General features: G+C 47.2%; 1 protein-coding gene across 1 annotated transcript; it reads right to left on the reverse strand.

The window, feature by feature from the left end:
- Positions 1 to 1,736: 1,736 nt before the first annotated feature.
- THAP12 (THAP domain containing 12) lies at positions 1,737 to 20,623 on the reverse strand. The gene is made up of 5 exons (XM_028725889.2): positions 20,422 to 20,623; positions 13,013 to 13,133; positions 8,947 to 9,054; positions 7,298 to 7,334; positions 1,737 to 4,857 (listed from the first exon to the last, which is right to left on the reverse strand). The coding sequence occupies exons 1-5, from the start codon at positions 20,508 to 20,510 to the stop codon at positions 2,918 to 2,920; spliced, it is 2,295 nt and encodes a 764-aa protein (XP_028581722.2). The 5' UTR covers positions 20,511 to 20,623; the 3' UTR covers positions 1,737 to 2,917.
- Positions 20,624 to 22,041: the final 1,418 nt, after the last annotated feature.

The following is a 22,041-nucleotide window of genomic DNA, read 5'->3' on the forward strand; positions in this document are numbered from 1 at the left end:
TGTCCTTTTATTTAAAATGCATCTGAGGGTTATTTGTGGGGCATAGGAATTTGTTCATTTCCCCCCCCCCTCAAAAAATATAGTCCGGCTTCCCACAAGGTCTGAGGAACAGTGAACTGGCCCCCTGCTGACAGTGTTATTCAAGCTACCAGCATGAGTTTGACCAAACTGCGGGAGGCAGTGGAAGACAGGAGTGCCTGGCGTGCTCTGCTCCTTGGGGTCACGAAGAGTCGGACACGACTAAATAACAATAAACATTTGGAACACAAAAGATGGTCCACCCTACTAAATATACTGCACTCTTCTGATATTCCAGCTGTCTGTCCGCAACTCCATTTTTGGAGTCTCTCTCTACTGGAGGCTGTTCCATCCACAGAGCCACTTAGCAGAACTTTACCCCACAAGACCTCCTTGTAAGCTCCAGAAATAGCTCAATTAATAAAACGTCACTTCTCGTCCACTGTACATATTTCTGCTCGAGAAAAGAGCCATGCCATTCAGCAGAACCTTACAAGATGATCACTCTCACTACAGCATCTGGAGAATCGGTTATGGCATTCAATTCGGCTCAGGAGCAGCAGGAAATTAGCACACAGAGCACATTAAGAAACTAATCCTCGGATTTATGCTAAGCACTTTCAAAACACAACAGCACCTGCACCGCTGAGAGCAACTCTTTCCAATCCCTCCGGGAATTTAAAAACAAAACAAAACAGGACGGCGCTGCCATTGCACTTTGGGGGTGCAAAACTTCATGTTACTATTCTTCTGCAACTGATTTAAAAATTAAATGTTTCTGGTTGTAATAATCTTGTGCAAACCGCTTCGGGAGGTCCACCTGAAAAGCAAACTATAATTACTATATTTATTTATTTTTAAGTGACACAAGCGTTTAGGTTGCTTTTGGATTTTATGCAGGGTGTTTCCCATGCCAAAAAACTCTTTCAAAGTGCTTCCAAAGATCCCAGTGCCAGAGTCCAGACTCTGGAGAAAGTTTTTAGATGCCTCTGACACCCTCTGGCAGCTTCTGACAAGCTGTTTATAGGAATCCCCATTTTCTGGGAATGCTTCTGTCAAAATCATATCTCCCAACCCTACCCCTGAAGTCCAGAAGCTACTTCAGAATCACTTTTTATTTTTAAACTGTAGTGTCGTACCTCGGCTTCCAAATGCCTTGGGAGCCGAACGTTCTGGCTTCCGAACGATCGGAAACCGGAAGTGAGTGTTCCAGTTTTTTAACGTTCTTTCGGAAGCCTAACGTCCGACAGCTTCTGCAACTTCCGATTGGCTGCAGGAGCTTCCTGCGGCCAATCAGAAGCTGCGCTTTGGTTTCCAAACGTTTCGGAAGTTGAACGGACTTCTAGTACGGATTCCGATCGACGTCCGAGGTACGACTGTACAATTCTACGATCTGGTCATAGATGCTGGATTAGACGGGCCATTGGCCTGATCCAGAAAGGCTCTTCTCAGGTTTTTAACAGGCCTTGCTAGTACCTCCCCATGAATCAAACGCACAACCTCAAGTACCAGAATCCTCTCTGCATACAAGATCTGTGGCAGACACTCAGGGTTTGCTTGGCAGGTGACCCAACACACAGTGTTCCTGGATGGGAACAGCAGCAGAATCTCTTTCCTGGGCCCTGTAAAAAGACCAATCATTTGTGTACACACACACACACACACACACACACACACAGCCTGCTCTATGGCCACAGCACACAGATAATACCAAAATAGCAAATTCACATTTTATTCTGGGTGGAAATAAAACTATACAAAAACATTTCCTTTGTTTGCCAAAAAAATACCAGCAGGAAAAAAATCTTCATAGGACTTCTACATTTTTCTTTAAAAAAAACCCAAACCAAAACAGAACATATCCTCCACTTTGCTCTTCTGCCTAACTAGGCTTGCAATTCATATTCTGGAGGCTAGTAAAAACCTATAGATGCAAGTCTGGCCGACGCACAGTTTTAGATGCTCTAGGAATATAGTTTTCTGTTGTTGTTCCTTTTACAAGATAGCTTCATTTCTGGGAGGTGGAGAGCTCTCTTCCAGTCCTAAAAGTAGAGGAGAGGCCAAAGAGGGCCATCAAACAGTCAATGGAACAGAAGGGAAACAAGGGCAGCAAGATGAAACAAGATGAAGTTAGCGCACCCCTTTGGAAAAAAAGACACATTCCTCCGGAACAGCCAGACTAGGATCACCGAAATGAGAAGGGGCCAAAAGCCCTTGTCGAAAATCCTCTGTGCAGAGTGTTGTGGGAAGTCCTGCAAGTCTCAGGGGAACTGAACTCCAGACACATAAAAGAATTTCGACAACAGATTAGTTTAGGGCAGGGGTAACCATCACAGGGTTCTCTTGGTACCGCAGACTCCAATGCCTATCAGCCCCAGCCAGCAAGGATGATGGAAGCTGGAGTCCAGTAACATTAGGAAGGCATGGATTAGACCCAATTCAAACTGCTCTAAATAGTTCATTTAAATGTATACCATTTTAGAAGATTTTCCTGTCTGGGGTTCAGGGAGACCCATAAGCCGAAACAGCAACAACCCGGCACATTTTGTTCATTTTTAAAGGGCATTTTTTAGTTATCTGGGCAGAAGTATGGCAACCCATGAACTGGGTTTCCCTAAAGCGAAGAGATTAAACTGCGTCGTATTGTAAGGGACGGCAGGTGGGGAAGAGAGAGGAGGCGCACAGTCACAGCAACTGCAGACTCTGTGCAATTTTAAATAATAAAAGCTTTACAGAACTGTAAACCGGGGCAGGAGAAACAGAAAGATGCTTGCTACTCCTCTTTCAGTTAGGAAGACCCAGCTACTCCTCTTTCAGTTAGGAACCCCCAACCCTGCCTTTTTTAAAGGCAAAACCCAAGTCTCCAAAACAGACAAGGGAGAACTGCCCCGTTCCTGTGTTAAGTCTCTTCCGTCACTTCTGAACTGTTAGGGGGAAGGAAATCCTCCTCTACTTTCTCGGGGTACTGCTTGATGTAGGTGTCGACCATCATATCCAAGTCGTGCTTAATGTCAAAGTTGATGTTGAGGAGGGCCAGGTGGCTCGACCTCTGCTGGGTCAAGGTGTTCCTCAGGTAGGCCTTCAAGCGCCTCCGGCCCACCTCAAATTTCTCGTTCTCCACCTTCATTATGGGCAGGATGGAGAGGACCTTGAGCAAGGCGTAGACGTTGGGGAAAAACTTGATGTCGGGCAAATGGAGGGCTTCGTAAATGGTGGTGGGGAGCTCAATGTCCTTCCCTCTGTGCTTCCACTTGATCCTCCAGCAATGAAGCTCCGCGGAGAGCGTGTCAGGATTGGGGAGGTCGTTTTTGTGCATGTCGGCATGGTGCTCCTCGGAGGTGTTGAATTTGAGCTGCCCCATGACCGAGGGCACCAGAGACAAGCACTTTAGAGCCCTCAGGTGCTGCTCGGAGAAGATGTCTTTTAGCTCCTGAATTATGTGCTCCATGGTGGGGATGCTAAGCGCTTCCTTGTAGTAGTTTTCCGGGGTGATTTCGGAGTCCAAGCTCCCTTGCTGGGCACGGCTGAATTTCCCGGGCAGCTTGACAGGCAGGTCCAGTTTGGTGGCCAGGGTGGTGGCTTCCTCAAACCAGAACTCGTGGTAGACCTCGATGTTCTCCATCACCTCGTTCAGGGAATGCAAGACCGCCGTCAAACTGCTGGCCGCAAAGAAGACGTCCGAGGTCTGGCCTTGGAGGTTCTTGCCAAAGGCCCTAGTGAAAGAGAGAATGTTTTTGATGATCACGACGGTGGCCACAAAGTCGAAATCCGACAGGGCGGTGGAAAGCGTGCACGCCCGGCTGGCGACCGAGCTGTTCCACCGGACGGAGGTGTCGTTTATGGAGTCCAGGCACAGCACCAGGGCTTGCATGAGGTCCACGACAATCTCAAAGGTGTCGTGGCGGCCCGTCCAGTGGGAACGCACCACCTCCTTCAACTCGTTCCCCCGTTCTTCGTTGTTCGGAAAGAGAATGGAAATGACATTGTCCAAATCGGCTAGCAACTGGGGCGACTGATGGAAAAACGTGCAAACCTCCTCTATCTTTCCCAGGGCGATGGAAATGCCCAGGACTGGAATAGATTTGGCTAGCCAAATGTTCAAGGCACAGGAAGACGACAGCGTATAAACAGCCTGAGGGTATTTCTCTAAGATCCTTGTAGCCACAGTCTTCATTTTCGAGGCAAACCCACTGGAGACGATGTAGGCTTGGCCTCGACAGTACTCCATGTTCAAGCCCCACTTTTCGGTAATGGTCGTGTGGAACTTAACGGACAGGATTTCGGGATCCGCCTCGTACGGCAAGAACCCTATGAATTCCTCCTTCAGGTTGTGAGAATCGTCCACAAACCTCACCAGCACCGGCAAGTGTTCCTCGCCGGCGAGATCCACCACCTCTTCCGTGATGATGGAGAAGAAGTGAGAGTCCCTGACCTCGCGGAGGGTCTCTTCCCGCACGCAGCTTTCGCATATCTCCAGCATTTGCTTCTGTTGGGCTTTGGAGCAGTAGGCGAGGTTGACAGCCGTGGTCTCAAACCGCTTCCGCAGAACCTCATCTCCGGAATTTATCCTGAATTCCAAGAGAGACTGGAAGTTGTCTGGAGTAAAGATCCCTTCAGGGAGTTCGTCAGCGCTGTGGCCGTCCAATGGGATGTTTTGTTTCCCCATCAGGATTAAAATCTCAAACAGAGATTTAAGGTAATCTTTGTTTTCCCTCTCCTCTTGCGTTAAAGGGACATCATCTTCGACCGGCTCGTCGCCGCCTTCCTCAGAGGCTGGGTTCCGCATGTCGTTGTCGACAGATTCCTGGTTCATCTTTTCCTGCTCAAAAGCTTCATCAACTAGGAGAGGAGATAATGATATAATTAATATGGAAACGCCAGCAACACCCAACTCATCATTTTCAGAGCTCCAGAACTCTTTGACCACGGGTAGTCAACAATGGTGCCCCCTCCAGATGACATAGACTACAACTCCCATCATTCCTGGCAACTGGCCAGGTTGACAGGGGCTGCTGGGAGTTGGAGATCAGGACACCGAAATTGCACTATGCTGGTGACCCCCTTGGATCGGTGTTTCTCAAACATGGGCCCCCAGATGTTGTTGGACTACAACTCCCATCATCCCTAGCTAGCAGGACCAGTGGTCAGGGATGATGGGAGCTGTAGCCCGACAATGGCTGAGAAAGATGTACTGCCTTAGCCAATTGACAGCACTGAATGTATAACAATATTAACAGCTGCACATGCTTTTCAATTAATATTGCAATGTGATTTTGGTATACACGTACATGTAACTTGTTTCTTTTTATTTGCATGTTTAATGACTATTTTAGATTGCCAACTGTAAACCACTCAACGGTGGAGGCCATATTAACTTTCTAGGAAGAAGACAATACACATGTAATAAATTTCTCTTATCCCAATGAAGGACTCAGGCCCAGTGCACACTTTAGGACAGGGCAAACCTGACATCTCCATCATCTGGAGGTGTATACCTGAGGATCATTGGATCTGGAACGTTTTCACATACTCACATCACAACCTGTAGAATTCTACCCGTTATATTTTATCTGCACGATCAGAATGAATTTCAGGAACCCAAAAGTCATAACTGAAAAATATGACTTTCAAGCCCACAAAAAGCAACTAGACATTCTGTTTTGGCTACTGTAACCCTGGTTTGAGGAGCCATTTGGGGCCTAGCTTATATATCTGAGTTTCTAACACTGTTGGTGAGTGTCTCTGTAGGTGAGTGTCTCTGTAGGCCAGCCTATGTCAACCTGGTACAGTGGTGCCTCGCAAGACGAAATTAATTCGTTCCGCAAGTTTTTTCTTCTTGCGACTTTTTCGTCTTGCGATGCACGGTTTCCCATAGGAATGCATTGAAAATCAATTAATGCGTTCCTAGGGAAACCGATTTCAGACCAGGTCCGGGGACAGTCTGTCCCCCGACCTCTTCTGAAGGCTGGGGGGGGGGGGGCAAGGGCTTTTCTTCCCACCCCCAGCATTTTAAAAAACCCCGGGACAGCGGAGGGCTTCTCCGCTGTCCGGGGCGATCTTAAAATGCTGGCGGGCGGCATTTTAAAATCGCCCCGGGACAGCGGAGGACTTCTCCGCTGTCCGGGGCGATTTAAAAGCCCCTGGGAAGGCAGGCAGGGTGGACAAAGACTTTTGCCCCCCGCTGGCCTTCAGAAGAGGTCCAGGACCTCTTCTGAAGGCTGGCGGGGGGCGAAAGTCTTTGCTCCCCCCCGCCTGCCTTCAAAAGCTGTCAGGCCAAGGCTTCGCGGACCTCTCCGCAAGCAGCGGCAGCGCTGCCGCTGCTTGCGGAGAGTTGCCGGCATGCCGAAGCCTGCGCGCGCTGAGATCAGCACGCCCAGGCTTCGCGGACCTCTCCGCAAGCAGCGGCAGCGCTGCCGCTGCTTGCGGAGAGTTGCCGGCATGCCGAAGCCTGGACGCGCTGAGATCAGCGCGCCCAGGCTTCGCGGACCTCTCCTGCCTTCAAAAGCCGTCCGGGATAGCGGGAAGCGCTTCCCTGCTATCCCGGACTGCTTTTAAAATGCTGGCGGTGGGGAGCAAAGCCTTTCGGCCCCCGCCAGCCTTCCTGGACCTCTTCTGAAGGCCGGGGGGGGGGGGAAGGCTTTGCTCCCCACCGCTAGCATTTAAAAGAGGTCCCCGGAGATTTCCCTATGGGCTTTCGTCTTGCGAAGCAAGCCCATAGGGAAATTCGTTTTGCGAAGCGCCTCCAAAACGGAACACCCTTTCGTCTAGCGGGTTTTCCGTCTTGCGAGGCGTTCGTCTTGCGGGGTACCACTGTACCCTCCATGTGCTTTGGGGCTGTAGTTCCAAATACACGGTTTGCGAAGGCTGCTGTAGGCTGCGTGTGTTTGCAACCACATGGTCGTCCGAAGACTACTTTTGGTGTATGGCTAAGAATGCAGCGTATGAAAGCTTTGGACCTCTTCACCGTTCATCACACAGCAGACACGATTCAGCCAAAATCCCATTGATTTAAAGGGAGAAGAGACTTAAAAATCATATGCTAAATTCTTCCACTGATACCATTAGGGCTTGGCTGGATTGTGCACAAGTCGCAATCCCAGGAGTTAAGAGAGCGTTTAATACCATCGAGTCATTGTATTGACGTAGGACATTTGCATTCAGGCTTTTACGCAAGGAGGAAGCGGCTTCCTGAAGAAACAGGACCAAAATATGATATTTTCTAATGATAAGCTAATTGCCTCCAGAGGTTATCCCTCCTTCAACTGTTTGATCAACTTACTCTTTTGCTGCTTTAATGTTCTTATTTCTTCTTCACTCTGAAGAGAGAAAAAAACAAGGTATTCTATGAGCCACCGACAAGTCACTAGAAACTAATTTTATAAGCAGGAGTCTTTTGAATCCAAACGTATATTCCGGTCCATTAGGGATAAAACTGTCTTTGCCTGTGTAGCTTTCGGAGCCTACAGAAAGAAATGGAGTTTTATTTTATAGTAGTACCTCCTGGAAGTGTTCAGAGAATTGCACAGAGGAAGAAGAATATTTCACACTGCAAGGCACAAAAACCCAACCCTGCTCACTTTCCAAGTCCACAAAGGGCTAGGGAATGCTGAGAGGGGGTCGTGCCTCATATTATGCTGGGTTTTGGAGAAATGGCGAGAGACTTGCTCCACTTCTGCCTTCCTTCCACAAACTAAGAAACTTGTCTGCACTCTGCAAGCATCCTCAAGAGTTTGGGCGACGGGGGGACAGGATGTTGACAGTGCCAACCACAATAGTTTAAGGCAAGTCAGCAAAGTCTTGTGTGCCCCAGTATAGCTGAAGGAGTGTCTCCACCCCCATCATCCTGCCCGGACACTGAGGTCCAGTGCCGAGGGCCTTCTGGCGGTTCCCTCGCTGCGAGAAGCCAAGTTACAAGGAACCAGGCAGAGGGCCTTCTCGGTGGTGGCACCCGCCCTGTGGAACGCCCTCCCAGCAGATGTCAAAGAGAACAACAACTACCAGACTTTTAGAAGACATCTGAAGGCAGCCCTCTTTAGGGAAGCTTTTAATGTTTGGTGCATTACTGTATTTTAATATTTTGTTGGAAGCCGCCCAGAGTGGCTGGGGAAGCCCAGCCAGATGGGTGGGGTATAAATAATAAATTATTATTATTATTATTATTATTATTAGAGCATCATCAGCCCAGGTGGCAGTGGAGGAAATGAGTGCTTTCCTCTGTTGCCTTTATATACATATTCCAATAAATAAATAAATATTCAACCCCGCATTTGGAAGAGACCCATCAAACAGTCAATTTCTCAGAAGACCGAGGATGCTAAAGCAAACAAGAGATTTGTAATTGAAGACACGGCAAAACATACAGTGTAGAAGAAAACCTGGGCTATTCCCATTCCTCTTGTACTGAACTAGACGGTTTGGGCATAACTGTATTGCTAGCCTCTCTGAAACTACTTAACAGTGCTAACTTCTCTCAGGGTGTTAACAGGTGCCAAAACGCTTTACGACTTTAGACTCCGTCTTTGTGACTGTGGTTATGTAGAGGACGTACCTCATTTTTTCAATCTGTTGCCTTATTTTTCTTCTGCAAATTTCCACCATTTTTTTAGACCCAGTTGCGGAGGTAAAAGCAAATTAATCTGAATTGCAAAACAAACAAACAAACCCAAAACAAATTTTTGCCGCCTTTTCACAAAACAGGGTGACGCTATTAGCAGTGGTGGGACTCGACTTGGCAGTTTCTGAAGTTTAAGCCAGTTTTCTGCCTCCTCAGTAGTATGGTAAATAAATTATATTTTTCTGCTACTGTGAGTATATTGTCTCGTTATAATTCCTTTCTTACTTCTTTATTGTTTTGACTTCAAGCCACAACAGAGAACAAAGACTGACCGGTCGGCTTAGTTGTAGCATCTCAGTCCAAGGCAAACCTACCAGCTCTTTAATTCTCTTCCTGTGTCTGCTATGTGGGTTGTTCAAATGGCTCGTGAGGTCGAAAATTGTTGGCACGGCGTTGTCTCGTAAAACAGTCCTGTAGGGACTCTGCAAAGAGAAAAGCAAAAGTCTTCATCTCTCCTTGTTTTACAGCATGTTTCTTTAAGTGGGGGAAAATAAGTTCCCAGGGAAGGTGCAGAAGGATTTCTCGCCCCACGTTACTATCCTTCATTTAGAATCAGGAGGGAGCCCTCTGGAAAATGGCAAACCACCAAGAGAGCATGTGGCGAATCTGCTTTTATATACCTTAGCTTTTGGATTTATGTTAACTCTTATCCATCCCTGCCAAGTACACTTAAGTATGATTCTGCTCAACTCTCAGAACTAACACGATGGCCAGAAACAATAACAATGTGAAAAACTTTATGGAATAATTCAAAACATCAAAACTAACAAACTGAAGTCTCTGAAAATCCTTAAGTGACTCACGGTGCCAGACTTTACCCGGCGGAGAGCAAGCTGTGAAGCTTTGTATAATCAGCAAATGTCCAATTCTGATGTCCAACTCTGAACTCTACTGAACAGTGTTTCCGGATAACCACTACTGTTTCGTTGAATTCTTCATCAGCCAATTAGTTCAACACTCGTTAAGTACCGTATTTTTCGCTCCATAAGACACACTTTTTTCTTCCTAAAAAGTAAGGGGAAATGTCTGTGCATCTTATGGAGCGAATGCGTGGTCCCTGGAGACGAATTGCCCAGGGGCAAAAAGCAGATCGTGCTCTTTTTTTTGAAAGAGGGAAGTGGGTGTTAAAACAAAGCTCAGGGAGAGAGATAAGGGACGCTAGAGATAAAGGAGGCTGCCTGGGAGGGGGGAGGTAAAGACAGCAAACTTGCAAAGGGGGAAAACAGGAAAACTAAAGCAATAAGGAGAGAAATTAGAAGAAAAGGAGCAAAAAACCCCAAATTCACCATCAGATCACATGTCTGTGGCCACAGCATGAACCACAAAAATCATACATCCACTGTTTCGTTCTTGTTTTCCTCCTCTAAAAACTAGGTGCGTCTTATGGTCAGGTGCGTCTTATGGAGCGAAAAATATGGTAGTACAGTAACTTCCTAATCGCATGAGCACTGTTCCAGAGTATTTTTCATTATATCTATTTAAAAAAAGATTGGTTAATGAAGAAATTACATATCTTTCTACTTATGCCGGGTAAAGTCTGGCACTGTGATTCATTTAAGGACTTTCAGAGACTTCAGTTTGTTATTTTGAAGCTTTGAATTATTCCATAAAGTTGTTATTGTTTCTGGCCATCCTGTTGCTTTTGATATTGCGAACTCTCAGAACTGCCTGGCCACGGAGGCAAATAAATTCGTTTAGGGCATTTATACCCCACCCTGTAAACCAAAAACTCTCAAGAGCAACTTACAAAAATCAGTATTAAATCGGCTCCTGCCCTCTGGCATGCAAGCAAAAGGGACACAACACACAAGGAAAAAGGAGCTGGGGGAAGAGAGACTACGATGCACGTTTTCGAAGTTAACAGTTCTTATAAATCCAGCTAAAAGTAACCACTCCTCACAGACGTCACTGACATTTCTGGGTGCATTGCACTTAACAGGGCAACTGGGTTCCTGTCCCCCCAACCCCATCCCAGAAGAACTCTTCCCACCTGCCCTGCCCCCAGGTCAGACCAAGGAACCAAACGAGCTGGATAATGGGAGGCTATTGAAACCAAACTGCTCTTAGAAGAAGATTTGGCAAGCTGCTTTCCTGCCAAGACACCAGCAGGGAGAAAGAGTATTTTTATGTTGGGACCAACCAAGTTGAAGTTGCATAAGAGGCATACTTTTAATGCACCAGTTGCACTCCTACAAAGTGCAACCAATGAATGAGACAACACAATTGTAAAATGCATATAGTCATACCTCGGGTTAGATGTGCTTTAGGTTGAGCGTTTTCAAGTTAACGCTCCATGGCGACCCGGAAGTAACGGAGCGCGTTACTTCCGGGTTTCACCGCTCATGCATGCACAGATGCTCAAAATGATGTCACGCGCATGCGTGGAAGCGGCAAAATGTGACCCACGCACGCACAGTCGCGTCTTATGAATCATAGAATCATAGAGTTGGAAGAGACCACAAGGGCCATCGAGTCCAACCCCCTGCCAAGCAGGAAACACCATCAGAGCACTCCTGACATATGGTTGTCAAGCCTCTGCTTAAAGACCTCCAAAGACGGAGACTCCACCACACTCCTTGGCAGCAAATTCCACTGTCGAACAGCTCTTACTGCCAGGAAGTTCTTCCTAATGTTTAGGTGGAATCTTCTTTCTTGTAGTTTGGATCCATTGCTCCGTGTCCGCTTCTCTGGAGCAGCAGAAAACAACCTTTCTCCCTCCTCTGTATGTTTAATCCTCCTCTTTATGTTTAACTCAGGATGCGAATGGGGCTCCGGAATGGATCCCGTTTGCATCCAGAGGTACCACTGTATTCTGTGGGTATACTCATCCATGCAGTCCGCTACAGCTCTCTGTGGAGTGTCCTTTTAATGGCAGACATGAGTTTGCAACCATGTGTGGAGGAGGGGATGAACACTGCTGGGTTATAGTCTAGGGTTCTCAGACGAGCAAGTGATGAATAGTTAAGGGTTCTGGTCCCAGTTTCATTTATGTGTTTGTTATGCTGGAGTTCTGAGACAGCAAGGAAGGTAGCTAGCAAAATTTTGCCATACTTATACAGTGGGCGCTCGGGTTGCGAACGTGATCTGTGCGGCAGACACGTTCGCAACCCGCAGCGCTGTGTCTGCACATGCGCGGGTTTCGATTCAGTGCTTCTGCGCAAAGTGTGATTCAGTGCTTCTGCGCATGGGCGAGTGCTGAAACCCGGAAGTAACCCATCCGGGTGCGGTGCGCAACCCAAAAACGCGCAACCTGAAGCACCTGTGACCCGAAGTATGACTGTACTTTGAATCCCCTCCCCACATCCAGCACTCTTGGAGAGAGGATTTTAAAAGGCAACTAGTGTGTGTGTGGGGGGGGGGGTTACATGGGGGGAAACAGCTGTTTGCAGAGAATTTTATTAATGCATATGTGATTCTCATGCAAGCCCTTCCTCAAAAGGCTACCTGCCAACCCGGGGGGTGCAGGGGGAGGCACCTGATGTTTTAAAGTAAAATTCTACACCAGGGGTCTGCAACCTTTAAGACAAAAAGAGCCACTTGGACCCTTTTCCGAAGAAAAACAACAACTGGGAGCCGCAAAACCATTGCGATATTTAAAACAAATATATCTCCGGAGCCGCGATCTGACGGCGGGCGGGAAGGTGACGTTGGGACGGTGCGTGACTAACGCACGTACCGCCCCCATGCAACGTCACAGCCAGTACAGCGCCCGCCACAGTGGAGAGTGTCGGGGCGCACAATGCGCCTCCTCCCCTCACTAGTATCCGCCCCGGAGCCGCAGCAAAGGTGTAAAAGAGCCACATGCGGCTCCGGAGCCGCGGGTTGCAGACCCCTGTTCTACACCAACGTAGCAAAAGTGAAGCCAGCTGCTTCTGCATCCCATGTGCAAGTTAATCCACTTGGCTATTTAAAAAATTATTCTAAAAACGTTTTTGAGGCCATAAAACGCAATTTGATTTTAGAGATGGAATTCTCCCCAGCAGAGTTTCAGGCAAGGCTCTTCAAGGAAACCCGGTATTTTCAATGGGAGAGCCCAATCGCTGCTTTTCTCCGACACGCACCGTGCCGATTCCCAGAACACCAATAACACCCCTGCATATTTTCATATTTAAGTAATCCTGCAAGGCTTAAAAGCACGGAAAGCACACAGGTTAGGCACGCACAGGAGAGGGCAGAAAGCAACCCACACATTCCAGCTGGCGGGAAGAGCCAGTCGATTAGCAACAGGCAGTAAATCAAGTCACGAAAAGCTTTTTGTTTGATAAGACATTCCTGGGATGAAACTCCTGCTTCCGACACGAGTTAACACAGGAGGAGGGCGGAATCCAGTTGCATGTCGCATAGGAAGCAGGACAATTACTGCCGAATCCTTTTACTTACGCTCCTACATATCATCGAGGTTTCAAAGTGCTTCGCGCACAGCCTGTAGTGCTTGTTCAATTGGTCCGGCGTCTTATCTTCCAAATCGGCCCTTCGGCAGTTCTCAACCCAACGCTGACATCTGCGAGAGATAACAGGTCATTAGCTCCCAAAACAATAGTTGCCAGAGAAGGCGCTGCTCCTCCATCAAACAGATAAAGTCATTTGGAGGTGCCTGTGAGCCACGAAAGAGAGAACCCGCTGCATTGACGGCTCTGGGAAGAGAAAAAAACCAACAGAGTCTCTGCAGAAACTAGGACCCTGCCACTCCTTTATATTGCTTTCTGCGCTTCTTAGTGACTGCTGATCTTATGCTACTTGATGTACCCGTTAGGACCATTTAACTGCTGATGAAGAGTTATTATCGAAACAGTTTGTCATCCGGTAGAACTGCTCCATTCTCCACGTTTTGGAGCATCTATTGTCGCACGGTCACAGGACTGTAGCAGTTGAAAGGCTTGTTTGCCTCTTTGACGCTTATGGGCTATACAGTGGTACCTCAGGTTAAGTACTTAATTCGTTCCGGAGGTCTGTTCTTAACCTGAAACTGTTCTTAACCTGAAGCACCACTTTAGCTAATGGGGCCTCCCGCTGCCGCCGGAGCACGATTTCTGTTCTCATCCTGAAGCAAAGTTCTTAACCTGAGGTACTATTTCTGGGTTAGTGGAGTCTGCAACCTGAAGCATATGTAACCTGAAGCGTATGTAACCCGAGGTACCACTGTATTGGCTTATGTTGGGCATGCAACAGTGACAGACTTTCATTATCTGTGATTCTATTACATGCTTTCTGTTTAAGAATTACTACGCTTGGAGCTTCCATTATTGCATGGCTACAAGATTGTGACTGCTGAAAGGCTTGTTTGCCTCTGTGACTCCATTATATATTTTCTGTTTAAGAATTGTGAAATACAGTAGACACTCTGGTTTCGAACATGATCCATGCGGGATACACGTTTGCAACCGCAGTGTTCGCAACCAGTGTCTGTGCACACACAGGTTGTGATTCGACGCTTCTGCGCATGCGCGACCACTGAAACCCAGAAGTAACTCATTCCGGTACTTCTGGGTTTCGGCAGTCCATAACACGAAGAAACGCAACCTGAAGCGGCTGCAACCCGAGGTATGACTTGGAGCTTCCATTATTGCACAGTTACAGGATTGTGACTGTTGAAAGGCTTGTTTGCCTCTGTGACTCCATTATGTATTTTCTGTTTAAGAAATGTGAAATAATACATGTTACAAATATTTGGTTAAAACATCATTAGCCGTGTGTTGCTTGTGATTTTTTATAGTTACTCCTTTATATTGGGCATGACTGGACCGTTCGGTGCAGGCAAGCAGTGGGATTACCTGGGCTCAGGTGAGGCTACCTATTGCCTCTCCGCCTAAATCAGGAGGCCAGGCCAGTGAATGGTGCGGAAACACAAGGCGTGGACTTCTCACAGGTCAGGTAATTCCTCCTCTAATGCGCTCAAGAGAATACCTATGCCAGGCATAGGCAAACTCTGGCCCTCCAGATGTTTGGGACTACAATTCCCACCACTACTGACCACTGGTCCTGTTAGCTAGGGATGATGGGAATTGTAGTCCCAAACATCTAGAGGGCCAGAGTTTGCCTATGCCTGACCTATGCATTTACCTAGTAGTCAGAGGCAACAAGGAATTGCATGAAGGTAAGACAGAGGCAGTGAGAGATTTTACTTTCTTGGGCTCCATGATCACTGCAGATGGTGACAGCAGTCACGAAATTAAAAGACTCCTGCTTCTTGGGAGGAAAGCAATGACAAACTTAGACAGCATCTTAAAAAGCAGAGACATCACCTTGCCGACAAAGGTCCGTCTAGTTAAAGCTATGGTTTTCCCAGTAGTGATGTATGGAAGTGAGAGCTGGACCATAAAGAAGGCTGATTGCCGAAGAATTGATGCTTTTGAATTCTGGTGCTGGAGAAGACTCTTGAGAGTCCCATGGACTGCAAGAAGATCAAACCGATCCATTCTGTAGGAAATCAGCCCTGAGTGCTCACTGGAAGGACAGATCCCGAAGCTGAGGCTCCAAGACTTTGGCCACCTCATGAGAAGAGAAGACTCCTTGGAAAAGACCCTGATGTTGGGAAAGATGGAGGGCACAAGGAGAAGGGGACGACAGAGGACGAGATGGTTGGACAGTGTTCTCAAAGCTACCAGCATGAGTTTGACCAAAATGCGGGAGGCAGTGGAAGACAGGAGTGCCGGGTGTGCTCTGGTCCATGGGGTTACGAAGAGTCGGACACGGCTAAACGACTAAACAACAAGATAGAGGAACCCCAGGCAGAAATGCAGAAGGCTGCTGATAGAGCCTGCTAGTCCATTTTTTGGGACAGTATCTTTTGGCAGCTTGCTTACAAGGCTGATATAAAAGTAAACCTTTTGGGAAGCATTAAAATTGGAGTTTCGCTTCATTCTTAATTCAGAAAGTAGTGCCACTGGTATCAGAAATTTAGGAAACACCAACTTCATTTTTAAAAAAATAAAAATTTTGGTTAAGGCTGACAGGGTAAAAATGCACTGGAATTAGCTCTGTTGTTCAGTCAGCTTTAACCATCTGAATTTCGTGAAACAGGAATGAAACACAAACCAACCCTCGCTTAAAGGCTCACGCCACTGGGGCAAAAAGCGCTCACTAGAAGGAATGGTGGGATATATGTATGTATGAATAAACAAACAGGCTTCGGTCTGATTATTCATTGCCTCAAATCATGTTCCTTCCTCCTGTGAGAAAAGTATAGAAAAAAGGAAAGCATCTCAAGAGAGAATTTATTTCCATCTTGCACCTGCCGATGAATGAGCAACGGCTTAATGGCAGGAAGGTATCCTAGAGAACTATGATGCTGACATGACATTTTCAATTATTTTCTTGTTGCCAGATGGCCCTCTAAGGAACAATTTTATAAATCCTGAACAGTAGATCCAATAACAAGAATGGTCAATATGTTTTTGGGGTGAGTGGGGGGGGGGTTAAATCGGAAGAAGATTCACGTGTACCCGTGCAGTTTTTCAAATCCTAATGAAGTCACACTTATTATGCCATTTCTGGATTGACAGATGTTGAAATTTTCAAGCAAAAGCAGTTATGAAACATGCAAAATATGTTCTAAGGAGCCAGATCAGCACGCATGTTTTGGATGATTGCCCACATCTCGGAAAGCTTCAACTGTGAAACTAAATCTGTGTAAAACGAACATATATGATTTTCATACTAAACCACATCTGCTATTTTGTACAGCTGTAGAAATTCTTTTTGACACTATAAGGTGGTTTGAGAAACCAAAGTGAACCAATTATTCAACCTCTAATTCATGAAGTGTCTCCCGATAAATGTGTTTAAATGGTTTCAAAATATTCTTGACTGGAAAGAGAACCAAAAATCGGTTTACAAACTCCACAAAACCAGAAGTAGTGTCCCGTCCCAGTTTGCGAACTTTACCTCGGTCTAAGAATGGAATCCGAACGGTGGAAGGGCAACAGCAGGCCTCATTAGGGAACGCGCACCTCGGTTTAAGAACCATTTCCGTTTAAGTACGGACTTCCGGAACCAATAAATTTCGTAAACTGAGGTACCATTACAGGAAAACCGATCTGCAAGAGCACAGTAATCAAACTGTGTACACCCATATGTGTGAATGTGTCCCTGAAGCTATCCTCAACTGAACAGCAATATATCCATGTGTATTTTGGGATAGCTCAGTTGGTTAGAGCATGTCCCTAAGGAAGTGTTTGTTGTTGTTGTTGTTTAGTCGTTTAGTCGTGTCCGACTCTTCGTGACCCCATGGACCAGAGCACGCCAGGCACCTCTGTCCTCCACTACTTCCCGCAGTTTGGTCAGACTCAAGCTGGTAACCTCGAAAACACTATCCAGCCATCTCGTCCTCTGTCGCCCCCTTCTCCTTGTGCCCTTCATCTTTCCCAGCATCAGTGTCTTCTCCAGGGAGTCTTCTCTTCTCATGAGGTGGCCAAAGTACTGGAGCCTCAGCTTCAGCATCTGTCCTTCCAGTGAGCACTCAGGGCTGATTTCCTTAAGAATGGATGTGTTTGATCTTCTTGCAGTCCATGGGACTCTCAAGAGTTAGAAACTGAGATATGGAAACTGAGATATGAAAGCTAGGAGCTAAATGGCACCTTAAACCGAGGTTACGGGCGCAACAGCATGTCTAGGCGCACTTTTTTATAATATGCAAAGCTGAAAATGAATGAACTGCAGCTAAAATACTATGTTCATTTTTCCGATGGTCTAGTCCTTCCTCTACCCACCCCCCTAATCTTCCTAAGAGGAGCTCTTCTCCACTCTTCAGAGAATAGCTGGAAGTTGGGAGGCAGAAAAGGGTCCTCCTTTCCTTCCACTCTGCAGTTTTAATCTAAAATTGTAGGTGCACAGAGCTGAGAAACTGCTCACGCCAATGAAATTCCCTGTCGCAAAATGCACCTGGAACAATGGGAGTTTCGAATGCTTCCCTAAGGGGAACAGTAATCTAGCAGTGAATACATTAAATGACCTTTTAAATGTGTTTTTCGGGGGTGAGGTTATTGGTCTGTTTTCAATCTTCTGTCTTGCTTTTAATGATGTACAGTCATACCTCAGGTTACAGGCACTTCAGGATGCACAATTTTCGGTTGCGCACTGCAGTACTGGAATGGGTTACTTCCAGGTTTCGGCACTTGTGCATGCGCAGAAGCACCAAACTGCAACCTGCATGTGCGCAGACACGGCGCTGCGGATTGCGAACATGCTTTCCGCACGGATCACGTTTGCAAATTGAGCGTCCATTGTATTCTTGTTTTGTGTGTGTGTGGCGAACTGGCCAGTGATACTGCCAAAGGGCAGTATACAAGTGTGCAGCAGCAAATACAGTTTGCGAATGGGATCTGTTCTGGAGGCCCGTTTGCAACATGAAAAGAACGCAACCCGCAGCAGCGCATCTGCGCACGCACGGGTTGTGATTCGCCGCTTCTGTGCATGCGCATGACGTCATTTTGCACTTCTGCGCATGCGTGAGCGGCAAAACCCAGAAGTAAGCCTTTCCGGTACAGTGGTACTTCGGGTTAAGTACTTAATTTGTTCTGGAGGTCCGTTCTTAACCTGAAAGAGTTCTTAACCTGAAGCACCACTTTAGCTAATGGGGCCTTCTGCTGCCGCCACGCCGCTGGAGCATGATTTCTGTTCTCATCCTGAAGCAAAGTTCTTAACCTGAACAGAACGGTACGGAAGCTGTACTACCCAGAACAGGATGGGGTTGTGCAGAGTTATTAAGGCAGCAGAGAGCATTGTTGGCTGCCCACTCTCCACCTTAGAGCAGATTTATGCCACAAGGTGCCATAGGAAAGCACTGGACATAGTAAAAGATCCATCGCATCCTGGTCACTGTCTCTTCGAGCTCCTGCCGTCGGGACGGAGATACAGGACGATGAAGACAAGAACGAGCCGTCTTAAGAACAGCTTCTTCTCCAGAGCGATCTCGGCCCTGAATGGGAAGCCTGGACTTTGAAAGTCATCTAATCTTCCTTGCTGTATTATACTGTATTGTTTTAATTAGTGTTTTTATAGTTGTTTTGATTTTGTGTGGAGTGCCCTACCTGGGTGGATGGAGCAGCCAAGTACCGTATTTTTTGCACCGTAACGCTCACTTTTTTCCTCCTAAAAAGTAAAGGGAAATGTCTGTGCGTGTTATGGAGGGAATGCCTACGGGTGGCATGCCTATGGATTTTCCTCCTCTAAAAACTACGTGCGTGTTATGGTCAATAGAGAGAAAAATACGGTAATTTCGTTGTCCCCGAGAGGGGGCAATGACAATAAAGATATTATTATTATTATTCCTGGGTTAGCAGAGTCTGTAACCTGAAGCGTATGTAACCTAAACGTATGTAACCTGAGGTACCACTGTACTTCCGGGTCGCTGCGGGACGTAACCTGAAAGAACGTAACATGAAGCGGATGTAACAAGAGGTATGACTGTATACAGGTGAGCCTGTCCTTCAAGAGAGGGATGGGAGTGGAGGGGCTGGTTTAGTCGCTGGAGATGTTGGCCAGTGGTCACAGAAGTGGGGGGGGGGGGTTGGGTTGCAGTACATCAACTTTACAGAGGAGGCTGCAGGTTTCTTCCCTCCTTAAGTAATCAAGGACCATGCGCCCCACCCATGTGTGAACCTACTCTTGGACGCAAAGTGCTGCACACAGGTCTGAGAACCTGCCTTTGAAGACACGGCCATCACATGTGTGAAGCAGCAGCACTGGGTCTAGAGCGTTTTGGAGTGTATTGGGTCCTGAGGGGGCATAAAGTAATAATGACAAAAAAATCTACACGTATATCTTCATCTTCTGAAAAGATCCGAAGCAAAACAACTGCACCCAGAGGAATTATGGGGAAATAAGAAGTATGGGGGAAGGGGAGCTAAATTTCACCTTCGCCCAAAGCAAAACTGTGTCCGCCACTGATGCACCCCCAAATGCACCCCCACCTTCAGGTTCGCGGCAAACACACACATACGGCTAGAAATTCAAAAACATTTTAGAACCTTTTTTATGCATGGAACCACAGCAGCTAGAATTTTAATAGCAAAAAACTGGAAAGGTGACTTAATCCCCACAAAAATTGCATGGCAGGAGAAGATAGAATATTTGGAACTTGAAAAAATGACTGGGAGAATAAAAGGAAACTCAAAATAGAAAGTGAGCAAAGACTGGACAATATTTAAAGAATATCTAAAAAAGTACTGTGATAATTGCAAATCTCTTGACAGGTCTGGATTGAATCTTGAATATTAAGGAAACTACAAAAGTATAAATCTCTCTTGATACATATCAGATAAAAAAAGGAAGTGTGTATATAAGACCAATAACGTGTAAAAAGCACAAGGAGGTAAATCGGAAGTCAAAAGTGTGTCTGATGTTAAATGATGTGTTATTAGTTAACGTCTAGTTGGTATGTTGGTTCCGTACTGGTTCGTTTGTGTTGTTTGTTATGTTCTATATGTAAATTGTTTTGCAATAAAGGAAATTAAAAAGAAATGGGATTCCCCCTTCTCGCACGTGTTCCATGACAAACACGAGTCTGCCGCTGCGTAACGTGTGAACCCGCCTCTGATGCCTAAACTCACCCCCACCTGCAGGTTCGCGGCAAACACACGCATACGGCCAGAATGCGCGGGGCTCATCCAGGGACTGGGGTTCCCCGTTCTCGCACGCACGTGTTCCAGGACGAACACGTGTCCGCCGCTGCGTAACGTGTGAACGCGCTTCCCCGCCGACCCAGGCACGGGCCCGCGGTTTCTCTGCCGTGGGACCCCCCCCCCCATATGATCTCCATCCTCTTGCCCCCCCCCCAAAAGGAAACTGACCGGGCGGGGTCCCGCGGGAAGCGAAAGAAGGCCAGGTCGCTCTGGGTGCTCTTGCGGGTGCAGTTCGGGGCGGCGCAGAAATTCGGCATCCTCGGCGGCGGCTCTTCCGGACGCCCCGCGAGCGCGGCCCTCGGCGCGGACTGAGGAGAGCGAGGCAACCCTGCCGCCGCCGCCGCCCGCCCTCCCGCCTCCTTCCCACCATGCACCGCGCCGCCGCTCTGGAGAACCAACCACCATCGAGGCGGCCGCGCAGGCGCGGGGAGGCGCGCGCGCCTGCGCACAGCGAAGACCATACTCGAAAGAACTCACCCTTTTCCCCACGCAAGCCACGCCTCCGCTGCGCCGCACGACGTCGCCCTTTAGAGTGGTTAAGGAGAACCAGACTTCCGGATTCCTTTCGGAGCGCCGCCATGTGCGGGGCGCTGAATAATAATTACGAATAAATTTATATAGTAACGCGTGTGGTTTTAATTCTGCCGCTGTTTGATTGGTTGGTTTTTGTTATGTACTGAGTTGAATAGGATCCAAAATGCAGCAGTCTGATTGGTCCCAGAACAATAGGATTCAGAATGGAGCAGTCTGATTGGTCCCAGAACAATAGGATCCAGAATGCAGCAGTCTGATTGGTCCCAGAACAATAGGATCCAGAATGCAGCAGTCTGATTGGTCCGCAGGAGCCACCCAATCCAGCTCCAGGTGGAAGTGAATCTGCAACCTGATTGGCCTACAGGAGAATCCCGGAATTAGCCAATCACGTGGGGCCCATTGTGTAAATAATGTATATAAAGCAGACATTTCGGGGGAACTTCCATTCCTCACTACTATGAGCTGAATAAAGAGCATGAAATCCACACTCGACTCCTAGCATATTTCAGTTTTCTTTTTTAAAAAATGGATTTTCTGTGCTCGCTGAATGAGCTTGGTCCAGTCTAGCCTACCTCATAGGGTTGGTTGTGGGGATGAAATGGTTAGGAGGAGAGTCATGTACACCAGCCTTGAGACCCTCGGACGATAAAGGTTTTATGTAAATGAAATAAATAAATGAAAGTAAATAATAATGTTTATTTAAAATGGATTTTGTTGCCTTCCTCCCCTCCAACTCTGTGCCTTATCTTTTATCAGCAAGCCGCCATGAGTCCCTGTCAAGGCACAGAGCAGGAGACAGGAGGGGTGGTTGGAATTGGCACTGATATTATTTATGTGCTTTAGTTGAGATTCCTGCATTGCAGCCTTCCCTGTCCCTCCCACTAGACAATTATATTTCTTTAGCTCAGCATAACTCGATGCTTTTACTTTATTTTTAAAGGAAAGGGAGAAAGGATGTGAAGGAACCTAAGAAACACTGCATAAAAGGAAAAAGGAACGGGGAGGGAAGAGGAAAGCAAGTGGTACAGCCACTTGCGCTGTTTACTGGCAACCGGAATTATCTCACGATTCCCATAATCCCTGGTGCCCTTTGCCTTTGGAGCTTTCCGTCTGTCTCTCTTTAACTGTGCGGACTCAGGTCTCCCGCGGGATACCCGGATGCAGAGCTCCTGCGCCTGCGCGCTTTCTTCTATGCAAATAAGAAGGAGTCCCGCCCCTCTCTTCTGTCGCGGGACGTTCAAATGCGCCTGCGCC

This window comes from Podarcis muralis, chromosome 4 (assembly GCF_964188315.1).
Source record: "Podarcis muralis chromosome 4, rPodMur119.hap1.1, whole genome shotgun sequence".
Classification (NCBI taxonomy): domain Eukaryota; kingdom Metazoa; phylum Chordata; class Lepidosauria; order Squamata; family Lacertidae; genus Podarcis; species Podarcis muralis.